Here is a 12903-nt window from a genome sequence, read left to right as displayed (position 1 = left end):
CATTGCCAGAATGTATTCGATGCATCTTCTTTTTTTTTTTTTGCACTTACCTTTAATCATGATCTCAAATTTTTTTTTATAATCTTTCTGTAGCTAAATTATAAAAGCTCCCATTTTGTCATGACAAAATAGAAATTTATTGTCGTATTAAATTGACAAAAGGAATTGTTTGAATTCCTCTTATTATTGATTATCATCCAAAAATCAGTTCAACATAAAGTTTAATAAAAGACCCGCTTAAAACTTTCAAGCGGAAGACTTTTTTGATAACTTTTTATTAAAATACGTGAGGAAAAGAATTAATCTAGGTAAAATTTAGTTAAATTTGTCTATTTTTAATTAATGAATTGTTGATTGTATATTATTAATTAATTTTGTTTTATTATGATTATTTCTTGTGTGTACAATATTGTTGATTGCCTATCAAATTTATCAATATACCTGTCTAATTATCAAAAGAGCTGAAAAACGACTTCCGTATACACACAATCGGTTATTTCTAATATTCCACGGTAAGAAAAAGTTGTATTCAATTTTAGGTTTTTAGTGATTCTTCCCTTTCAATTTATATATGTCTCAAACAGAAAAAAAAAAGTGAATTAAATTTTACTATTTAAAAAAAATCGAATAAAAGGGGATTAAAGGTTTAAGAGAGTGGCCGCTAGGGCTGGGCCATGTAATGTAAAAACCAGTGTACATCCTATATCGTTTAACCGGTTTAGAACTTTCCTCTAAACCTACGCATCAATACCTCACCGACTACGAATCCAAGCGCCAATGTACAGACACAGGGCTTCAATTGTTGCCATTTTAATCTCAATTGTTTCAAAACACTTGTTGAAGCTGTGGCATCCCAGTGGGAGGTCCAGGTACTGTGACAAACCTGCAGGGTTTCCGCTACGGTCGCATTTCTCGCAAAATGTGAAAATACTATTCAAATTACGACAAATGGAACAAAGCATTTTCGCTTTTTTGCTCCAATATAACAAGAAAAAGAAGAGGGAAAAAGTGTACAGTCAGAGAGAGGAAGCGATATGGAACTTAATCATATTTATAAATCATATCTAACATGCATAAACTGTTATTAAGTTGAACAATATTTCACCTTAATGGGCATTTTGTCCCCCCAATAAATACATTATTGGGGGTTTTCAGAAAAAAAAAGTTTGCTCCCTCAATATCAAGAACAATTCTGAATTTTTCATTTCAAATTTTTAAAAGATATCACATAACGTGCATTTATTTCTTCGAAGATGTCAAGCCTGAATTTTAGCATTTTGCTAAAGACTTTTCCCCCAATTTTAGTTTTTTTGCTAAAGAATTTTTAAACTTGGCTTAAACGCTGCAAACCTGCCAAAAATGTTCATTGTCGACAATTTTCTTGTGATTCGATAAATTTAGAGACTGCACATTAAAATTATTATTATGATTTTTTTTTAATTAATAATGATGTTTAGATACATGTTTGTGCTCATGCTTGTATTTTATCATTCGGTAAAATTCAGAACATCGTTCGACAAATTAAGATTTTTTTTTGAGCAACTTAAAATTTTCTTTTTTTTGAATGACACAAATAAGACTAGAGACGTACCGAGTAGCAGTTTGACCGAGTACTCGGCCGGGTACCGAGTTCCAATTATGTTTTAAGAAGAACCATCGACACACACGTGACGAATTTTGAAATCATTGCAATAGTAGCATGGATTTCCATGTCTAAATAATTTTTTACAAGTACAGTAAAACCTGTAAAGTTGACCACCCCTGTAAGTTGACTGCTATTTTCAGGCACAGAATTAGATCTTATCATATAATTCAACCTCTATAAGTTGACCACTAAAGTAGTGCATCGCAAGTGGTCAACTTACACAGGTTTCACTGTACTTGGTATTCGCCGAGTGCCTGATCAAAATTTGGCCGAGTACCGAGTACTCGGTACGTCTCTAAATAAGACAAAACAAGCTTTAAAAGCAAAATTGAAGTCAGGTGGAAAAAAGTCTCTCTCTCTTTTTTTTTTCAAAGAAGCAGCTTGTTCAAGTAAAAACTATTATATATATAGCACATCATCTAAAAATATAAAACAGTTCAGAAATTTTCTTCAGAGTCTGAAATCAAAATTTATAGAATGAAGGACCACTTGTTAAGGTAATTTTGTGTGTCAATAATTTCAGATATGTTTTGGACATGAATTAAAGTTTTTGACAATTATGTCAAAAAGAGGTTTTTAACACGACAGTAAAAGCCGCAATCACACACACAAAACCGGATAAAACCATCACCTGTCAAAAACTTGCCAACCCTGTGGATTGTGATAGAAAATTTTCATGAAAAATAATACGTTGTCTTGAAATCTTTTTTCCCAGCCTCTCTAAAGTGTGCAACAATAATAAAAATATTGTTTTCAATGTTTCAAATTGATTAAAAGGTAAGTGAAGTAGTTTTTTATGTTTCATTTGGTTTTATTTCAGAAAGTATAAGTTTTATTATTTGCAATACTCTCAACCAATTTGATGTCAAAAACTGATTTAAACTTGAAAACTAAAAACTGCTAAGTTGATGCTGAGAAAATTGGGCAAACTTTATGTGTAAAGTAATTTTTCAGCACGTGTTCATTTAATTATATTTAATATATAACATTAATTGCATTAAATATATATGCTTCAATAGTAACTTTAATCAATTATTGCTAATAACTTTAATAAAAGAAGTTCAAGTCATCATAGACCACATCAACATTTTATGATTGCTTGATCCAACCTAATTTGAAATGACATGACATCTTTAGTAATAATACATCTGAAAGTCGCTCTGTCTGGATCTCTGTGACGTGCATAGCACCTAGACCGTTCGGCCGATTTTTATAAAATTTGAACAAAGTTAGTTTGTAGCATGAGAGTGTGCACCTCAAGGCGATTTTTCGAAAATTTGATTTTGTTCTTTTTCTATTCCAATTTTAAGAACATTTTCCCGAGCAAAATTATCATAAGATGGATGAGTAAATTACCAAGTTATCATAACGAGGAACATGGGCCAGCCAATTGGGGAGAGATTCACCATACATTTTTTGTAAATACGCAGGCGAGCCAAAAGACCTTTTAATTTTCTACTAAGGGCAAAGCCGTGTGGGTACCACTAATTTAAAATAAAATAGGTAGCACTTGAAGGGTAATGAGGTGTCATATCAAATCATTACAGAAAAATAGAATATTTTGCCTCTCTCACATTTTTTGAGGAGATAATTTTTCTTTCCTTCTTAACTTCAGTAAAAACTGATCATTACAAATAATGCAATCTTGATGGAAATGCAACTTAGTTTTCTTACATCTTATGAGACATACAACATCAACCTTACTATAACAAAACATTTGATTATTGTAACAGAAAAAAAAAACTTCTAATGCTAAGTGTTCATAAATATGTAAAGTCAATAAACAGCTATTTTTTCAAAAATTATGCTTATGATAAAAAAATAATATTCAGTCAACTCATAATAACTTGAAGTCCCAAAAGACCAGCTAAAACGTACGAGTTACTGGTAGTTGAGCTATGGGGAAGTTTCCACAACAGTCTCAAGAGTTTGGGAAATGATGAAAATTCGAGATAAAGGAATATTCAAGTTATCAAGATTTGACTCTATTTAATAAGTTAACGATGATTAATAATAATACAGTAGCCCCTCGTTATATTGCTCTTGTTGACAGAATATTAAAAAACGCCATATAACCGAGACCATTAAAAACAGTGATCTCTTTAACCTTCAAGTAACTCATACGTGCATCTAAAATTTTTCTGGCCTGTTCCTATATTAAGCTGATTTTCCGAATAAAAGATAGTTGTCTTACCAAATACTTAGAAAACAAATTAAAAATATCTAAAGTTTTTTAATTGTTTTTTTTTCTGGTGAAATAAGAAATCAAATTAATATTTCAATTTAATTATAATTAAGAATTCTAATTGATATCTTTGAATATTTTACGTGCCCTGCCGGTCATGTTTGTCTGAAAAATAGATGCCCAAATAAAAATTTTACATGTTCGGTTTTTTATTGAAAATAACAAAAATATTTAAATTGGTCATATAGCATTGTCATAGACAAAAAATTTAACAGCATTATATCTGAAACAAGAATTATTTCAATATTAAACAGAAATGAAAGTTTAAATAAATAGTACATAATAAGTTGCCAGTAAAATTACCAATAATCTATAAAAAAAAATTGTCCAATCAGAATTTTTACAAGCCCCAGGTATGTTGGGCAATATAATTTTTGAGCCCTGCTAGATACATTTAAGGATTTTAAATTGAAATGAATTTACTTTACACCTAAGACACAAATACATGAACTGCTTTAAATTGATCTGAAATAAAGATACAAATAATATGGTTAAAAATTTTCACCACAGTTATTTGGTATTCAGCCAGATATTCAGTTAGAATTTTGACCAAATATTCGGTTTTTAGCAAAATTTGGTACTCAATGCATCTTCAAATTTAATTGCTGTTATTTCTTAAATTGTATAAATCTTATTTACTGCTGTGAGTCATGTCACATTTGTTAGGCAGGAACCTCAAGTTAGTAAAGCCCTGACCGCTTTGGGTTTATTCTGCCTTGGAGGTCGTAGCTAAATAATATAGATGCAAGCATGCTCTCCATATGCATATCTATTATTTGAATAATAATCATTTAAGTTCTCGACAGGGATGGCAAAATATTTTGTGTTAACCGAATTTCATGTTAACCGATTTCCACGTTTACCGGATTTTGTGTACGCACACATTTTTTTTTTTGTTCTTGTGTCTCAGAAAATATAAGAACCAAGTACCTTTGTACAAAAATGTACACCCAAGCATTTATGTTTATAATTTCTAAGTAAGAAACAAGTAATTCGAAACAGAGGCAATGGCTATTCGAACCAGTTCTCTGCGATAGTGCATTTTCAAACATCTGATTTTTCCTTGATCTCAAGACTGGAATTTCACTGCTGTGTTGATGGGTAAAAAAAAAACACTTGATCGCTTTTAGACCTTAAACCTCTACTTGGGCAAAACAAGTGTACAGAATTAGACTTTTTTTTTCACAATGAAATTTTAAATCTAGGTTTGTCAGCCGTTTGTCGAAGATTTCACTGTTCATCCCAGCTTTTTTATTGTAAGTATTGTCTACACTTTTTAGTACTTTCTTGAACAACGTGGTTTTCCCGATTTTCCTACACAAGGAAAGGAATTCTCTCGCTGCCAGCCATGTCGCTTGCATTCAAATGCAGATCTTCCGACTTTCGAAAATAATTTTATGTTAAAGTATGGAGATTTTCTTTTTTCTTTTCCCTTTTTCTTCAAGACCTTGAAATTTTCTTTGTCTTATGCGGGATTTCGTCTAAATCCTCTTCATGTTAAAGAAATGGTTTAAGACTAATTTGTAGCTTTGTCTGGCAAGGAATGGCATTTCATTCGCGTTAAGCAAGTTCGTTTTAACAAAGTTCGATTGTATAACATGTTATAATTGCAGAAGCTTAAATAATTAAATATTTTCAGAATCACAGAGGTGTAGCATTTGATCAAACTAGAAAATTAGTTAAAATTTTATGCGATTTTATTTTCAATTCAAATTTTAAACTTTCTTTCACCATATCCTATTTATACCAATAAATTTATTCAATGATTTTAATCTGCTTATGTATTAGAATTTGCCAGTTAACTAGTTTTTTGGAGTTCCAGTTCCAAGTTAGCATACTTTATTCTGAGTATAAATGTGAGTGGATGCGTCAAGACTGTTTCAAATCATTCTGTAGACTACCGAGCACTAATCATACATGAATGTTGTCGCAACCCATTGGTTCAGCCGCTCTTCACTCCTTGTGTTTACAAATCTTGATACAGTTTTGCATGTGATCTATCTATAGGTATTTCAAACGAGGGGCTCTGTAATAAAGAAGCCGTGAATATCAGCGCTGACCCCTTTGTCTAGCAGTGTGAGAAGTCTGACTTTGAATGGGGAGATCCTAGGTTCGAATCCCGATTTGGGCATAGATGTACATTCTCTCTCCTGTCCTTGTGCAGGGGCGGACTGGCACATCGGACCACGGGCCGGTGCTTCCACCTGCCTGTGCTCCCTCGAAACTGGAACTTCAGATTTTTTTTTTTTTTTGCGCTCTCTAACCTGTGGCCTTCACAGATTTTTTTTTGCCTCGAACAGGGTTTTTTTTTTTTTGGCTTCAGCTTTTTTTTCTGCTTTTTCACACCTGTGCTCCTTATTTTTTATCCTTTTACTCCCTCGGTTTTCATCCTGCACCCTCAAACTGGTGTGCCTTTGGTTTTTTTTTCTATTTCCAGCTTCCCGAACCTGTGCACCTTTATTTTTAATTTTTGCGCCCTTTGGGAATCAAGGTTCACACCCTCTTGCGGGATCCAGTCCGCCCCCAAGAACGTTCTGTGAATAATAGCTCTCCCGTTAAACGTGTCCTTATGGCATGTTGTGTGTACAGCAGAAATCAGACTTTACTCCAAATTACAGTACAGTTGGAAAAGTGAAGCAACCTACCCCAAAAGTTGCCAACCCAGCTGGCACAAGACAACAACAACTACATGTGTTTGACTTTTTCTAGACATGGAACCTGTACAGAGTCTGAACGTAAATCGAAAGCTTTTCAACGCCGGTTATAATGGATTTAAAAGCCTGTACAGATCCTGCCGGTAAATCAAAGGTGCAGGCTATTAACAGTTAATTCGGACAAAAAAACCTGAACAGAGCCTGCAGGAAAATCGAAGGTACAGGTTATTAGCAGTTATTTCGGACTAAAAAACCTGAACAGAGCCTGCAGGTAAATCAAAGCCGCAGGTTATTAGCAGTTATTTCGGACTAAAAAACCTGAATAGAACCTTCAGGTTTCTCGAAGGCGCAGGTTATTAGCAGTTATTTCGGACTAAAAAACCTGAACAGAGCCTGCAGGTTTTGATCAGGTTTTACGTAGGGAAATCAGTCCGAAATAACTGCTAGTTTTACGAGGTTTTTTTTTGAAGGTTTTACGCTGACATTTTTTCCTGGGAAGTATCTTTGTCAAAAAGTTTCCTGAATTACAACAAGTTGTACAAATGCAGACTTCTCATTGTTGTAAAAAAAAAAAAAAATTGCCACCAGTATAAAGATTAACTGAGCGTATTTAATAAGTGTATCGGCTTCAACTCGCATACGGCCCGTCCAGATAGACTAAGCCCCCAATAAGAGCGAAAAAATCTCTAGATTTTGTAGGGTTGAAAGAATTGCAAGTGAAATGCATGGTTCTTGCTTGCTATTCTGTCTTAGCTGTGTCCGTAATTGCTGTAATGGTTTCGGAGCTTTCTTGGCAAAGTCGTAATTATGAAATACTTAACCAAAAATGGTTTTATGCGGTAGATAGTGTGTTATGGTCAAGACTATCTTATAGACAAAATTTTAAGTTTGTTCGTGACAAATCAAAAGAGTTATGATACGTCCAATATTCCGGACATACATCCTTGAAAAAAATATTTCAGATAAAAAAAGATGAAATTTCAAACAAACTTCACAGTAAAATGTTCTCCAATATATATATATATATATATATATATATATATATATATATATATATATATATATATATATATATATATATATATATATATATATATATATATATATATATATATATATACATAAAAGCATAATATAAGTATTTGAAATGATCAATTAAAGACAAAAAATATTTTTAAAAATCTAAAATAAAACCTCGCCTTTTGCGACGAGAATCCATGGTTGGAAAAATTTGCCCGTCCCAATCTCCCAATCTTTAATTGTCAGTGTTGTCAATTCCAAAACAAAAAATTGTTGAACAGAAAATAAATATATGCATAATGTAATGAGACAGCTACAAAAAAATCAAGTAAACATTATTGATTATTAAATGATTAGCAGCTTTTTTTTAAACTTATGTCTGGTATACCGTACACCAGGTAGGAATAGATTAATCCTTGCAAGGTTATCCTCGCAATAGAAAATGCATTGGTAATTACATCCTCAGGCATCGCTGCTACTTTGTTAGATGGTGGACAAAGCTTTAAAAATACCATTAGACATTCAGAACAAACAAACGCAATTAATAACTTTAAAAGATAAACCGCGGAATGGGGCTTCAGTATTGCAAAAGAGTACAATTACAATTTGAGATGAGTGTACTGTGGCGACACCCCGGGAAGAGGCCCCATTTAATCCAGCTAATTAGTAAATTTGGCGAACAATTTTAGGTGAAAATTAAATGTAAAACTTTTCATTTAAGTCTGCAGAAAATTTTACAGCACTCAAATGTGTGTTTTTCATAATTTTTTAAACTATAAATCTCCAAACCCGCTTTGTTAACTTTGCCGTTTGACCTTTTCTTTCCTTGTTTTCGGTCCTATTCTTTTCTTTAAAGCATTTTATCAAGCCCTTTACTATAGAATGGAATAAATTTACTAGTTTAGAGACATTTTAAAACAATTTACGGCTGCTGTGAGGAAAAAATTCAATTTTCGAATCCTGTTTGTTGTTTTTTACGAATGCCATCCATTTTAAAGTAATAAGCAAAATATTAGGGAATAAATAAACAAAAAATTGAAGCCAAATAACTTTCAAGGTTCAACGCAATGCAAAAATAATAATAAAAAAACGATACATGATAATTTTAATCATGAATTTATTCGAAAATATTCGAGTGTACGGTGACTTGCGTGGCGTGTTATTTCTCAGTCTTTTCGTTTTTTGCCTCATTTCAAAAGTAAGATTCGTTAATATTTTGAAAAAAACTACTGGGTTTTATTCAGAATGACATAGGAATGATGTGAAAAAATATTGAACTTCATATTCGAATTCAGTTTTGCGTTATTTTGGTTTTACTAAAAAATTTCAAACTGTACGAACACTTTTGGGAGCCACACTGTATATTTTCTTGTATTCCTTGAAACAATTACAATGTCTCATTAATTTCCTAGTAAATCTTAAACTGATTACTTCCTCATATTCTTTCAATTAAAGCAAAAAAAGATGTTTTAAAGATTTTAAAGACCTTACTGTTTAGATTCTGGAAATTCTTTTGGTGGTGGAGTAACTTATACTCGTTCTTTCCATCTTCCTCTAAAACCTTTTTTTTTTTTTTTGAAAACTATGCACACTTTTATTTTATGCTTTTTTTTTTGTGAAATCACAACATCGTTATTCGTTTAATGTCAAACATTTTTTTTTAGGTGGCGCTTTTAACCGTACTGTTGAAGTGGACTTCCCTCAATCTGGACATCACGTGTTCATCGAGGAGTCCTTCCTCGGCCCCGATGTCTTCAATTACATGAGAGTTCAAGTGAAAATCAGAGGAACGCTGCCATCGATACCAGATGGCTCCAAGATTGAAATTCCAGATTATGAGGAAGAATATACCCGAATTTCTGAAGGTGAGGAATTTTTGATACAGTTGTTTTTTAAATCTTAAGCCAGATTATTATGCCAAATTATGCTCAGATGTAGTTACAAGAAACACACAGCAATAGTCATCAGAATACGTCGATAGCAGTGGAAAAAAAAAACCTTTAAAATAATCCCTTACTTGAGAAATAATGTAGGGGAAGATGGCCTAAAGCGGACAGGCCTTCGAATCCCCCTCCCCCTAGGGTGTGTTAGTGGCGATGAATACGTATGTCGTGTTTACCCGAACACCCCCGAGTTATTATCAGTACCAGAAAAGCAGCAGTGAAGCCGCATGACGCAACCAGGCTTGAAATTTTTAAAAAATGAAGCTTTGTAACTTGCGATTAGTCGAAGACCAACCTATTTTTTTGATTGTCAATAATATTACTTTATTCTGACACCATCCAACTACAAACTACGATGGTCATTTCGTTTGTTCCTTTTTAAAATTTAAGGTTACAATTCTTGAAATAAAAAAACGTGCCTTTGGGCAAAGCGGGTATAGGATTTAATCATACATATTAATTCTGAAATAAAAAAATTAGTACAAAAAATCGTCACCAGGGGAAATTTTGGCGTTGAAAAGGTGTATTATTTTGAATATTGAAGGATTAAATGCTAACTGAAAAATATGCATCAATTTTATTCCCAAAATATGATTTTTACTAACAAATAAGTTTCAATATGACCAACATCGAGGTACTTTCCATGTACTGCAAACAGTGCACAATATTTTCCACGCATCCGGGGGAAGGGCGGGGGGAGGGAGATTGATTTCCCCTACCTGCAATGTTATTCGAGTTTTCAAAGTTGAGACATCTGGAACATGTCGTAGAAACACACCATTAAGAAATCCCCATGGCGGAACGTCACTAGGTGAAAGATAGGCGACCACGGTGGATATACAGTAGGAAATGCATGACTAATAAATCTGCTATCAAAGAAATGTTGTCACCATACACTCAGTATCTAAAGGTCAAAGTGGGGTGGTGCACTATCTTATAAGAATATTATTCAAGAAGAAATCCTTTCTTCCGCGCCAAAATTTCTTCGTGACACCTTTTGGTATTATTCTTCTCTTGTTACGAATTGAAATTTTTTGTTGGTTTTATTAAACCTTATTTGAAAGCAACAAACATTTGTCGTTTAAAACTTGATGTGTGCTGAATTTTTTAGCATTTAATTCTTCAGTATTCGCAAGTGATACACTTTTGCAGCGCCAAAATCTCCCTGGTGGCGAATTTTGGTACTTTTTTTAATTGCAGAAATAGAAATCCCATGGTCTGCTATGTACGCTCATGAAATTTGGCAATGTTTTGTCCAATACTTAACTTGCTAGAGGGCTCTGAACACCTCACGTTATTTTTATAACCACCCTGTATATAATCAAAAAATATTGTCTTTTAATATTTAGGTCTTATTCGATCACATGCTTCTCGATCTTATCGATTGGAGGGAAACAATTTGGAAGTGCCTTTTACCCTAGACCAGACCATCACTTACAGCGAATGCGAAGTGCCCATGCTGACCACTCGATTGAAGGTGGCAAGGAACTTCATCGTTTATGATGGACAAGAGCAGATTGTTCGTTATGCTATGACGAATAAAATCTCGCCTCTGAGTGGTTAGTAGTTTCACCATTATCTACACTGCTTGACAATTGATAAGGAACAATTACGTTTTTTGGAATAGTTAAGAATAGATAAAGATTAAAGAAACAGAACGAAATATCTAGTTTGTAGAGAGGCTGTGCCTCTATTATAAGTACAAAATAGTACAGACATTACTACATCAATGAAGTAACAACTTAAAAATAAAAAAAAAATCCTACTTAGATGATTTTCATACAACCACAAAAAAATGATCTAGGTCACAATGATGGAGACATGAGTACCTTAATATGATGTATGATTACCAGGGACACCGATGCACAATTCACATCTGTTTTCCATACTCCCCACTAATTATTGAGGAGTGCTTGGGGGATGTTTTCACACTCCTCTTTCAATGCGGATTTGAGTTCTTGTACTGTTTTGGGAGGGACGATTCTTCGCGCAGCACGTCTGCCAAGAACCTCCCAGGCAAGTTCAATTAGATTTAAGTCGGGGAAAGTAAGCAGGTCACTGCATACGGAGAATGTTTTCACTTCTTCATGTGTCTGACACTTCAATGCTTCAGTGTGGCCGTGTACCGTCGTCCGTAAAAAGAAAGTCTGGACCTACAGCCCCCCTAAAAAGAGGAACATGGTCCAGCATAACATATCTGCAATACATTTGCGACGTATCGCTTTCTTATTCAAAAATGTGAAGCGGTGTTCTGCCATTGTGCATGATGCCTGCCCACACCATGACGCTTGGGCCGTACCGATCACGTTCGCAAACAAATTTTTGAGCATAACGTGTTCCACGCTCTCTCCACAGTAGTTGGTGACCAGAATCACTCGTCACACTGAAACGAGATTCGTTAGAGAACATCACTCTAGACCAATTTTGATGATCCCACCAACATGTTCCTTACACCAGCGTAATCTCTCTCGACGATGGCGTGGTTGAACTTGGATGCAACGTACAGGCTTCCTTGCATACAAACCGACATTATTTACTCGCCGTGAGATGGTTCTTGCAGAAACATGCGTACCGGAAGCGGTTGTTAGATTTGCAGCTCTCTGTCCAAGAGTGAAATTTCTGTTCCTTTTTGCCACGAGGGCTACATAGCGATCCTCTGAAGATGTGGTGTTCCTACCACGACCCCCGGCATGCTTTTGCAAAACATTTCCACCTTCAGCGGCTGTCTTTAATCTGGAGATGGCACTTTTTTATACACCCATTGCAGCAGTCACAGTGGTGACACTTTGACCTGCTTTCAGTAGTCTAACCACTCGTCCACGATCGTAGATACTCAAATGATGTCTTGCTGACATTTTACTCTTAAGTATTTTAAGAACCAAACAGAATTTCATAGAAAAACCTTTTTTAACATCCAGCACTATTTTTGTTAAAAACCAAACAGCGTGAATTTTCGTACTTATCTTGAGCGTGTATTCACTGTCTTTTATACAGATAACGAGTCTTGGTCTACCACGCCATCTGAACTTCAATTTATTTCCATTGACCAGGTGGTTGAGGTACAAATTTGCATAAATCATTTGTTCCTTAGCAATTTTCAAGCAGTGTATAAGTTTCATGATACATTACTATAAAAAATGGATTTATCTCTACGGGGGTATTTAGCAAATTTATTTATTTATTTAGCTTATTTAGCTTATTCTTCCTCGTTACATTGTTTAAAACATGCACGGTCGTTTGATTTGGAAATAGGCAGAGTGATGTGGTGGTTAAATGTTGACTTCTTCCGCACAAAAGCGCAGGTTTAAACTGGCTCCAGTCGGTGAATTTTCAAGATACGAAGAATCGTTAGCGTCCATGTTGTACAATAACGACGCAAAAAAGATCTTTTGAGTT

General features: G+C 34.2%; 1 protein-coding gene across 1 annotated transcript in view; it reads left to right on the top strand.

Moving 5' to 3' along the window:
• Positions 1 to 12903, top strand: part of LOC129222069 (nidogen-like) — a 96698-nt gene that overhangs the window by 35980 nt on the left and 47815 nt on the right. The window contains exons 7-8 of the mRNA XM_054856501.1: positions 9229 to 9429; positions 10857 to 11066. Coding sequence (XP_054712476.1) covers positions 9229 to 9429; positions 10857 to 11066 — 411 coding nt within the window. The remainder of the gene's footprint in view (positions 1 to 9228; positions 9430 to 10856; positions 11067 to 12903) is intronic.

The sequence above is a fragment of the Uloborus diversus genome, chromosome 1, assembly GCF_026930045.1.
Source record: "Uloborus diversus isolate 005 chromosome 1, Udiv.v.3.1, whole genome shotgun sequence".
NCBI classification, from domain to species: domain Eukaryota; kingdom Metazoa; phylum Arthropoda; class Arachnida; order Araneae; family Uloboridae; genus Uloborus; species Uloborus diversus.
Note: the sequence above shows the minus strand (reverse complement) of the source record. Positions and strands in the feature narration are given on the sequence as shown.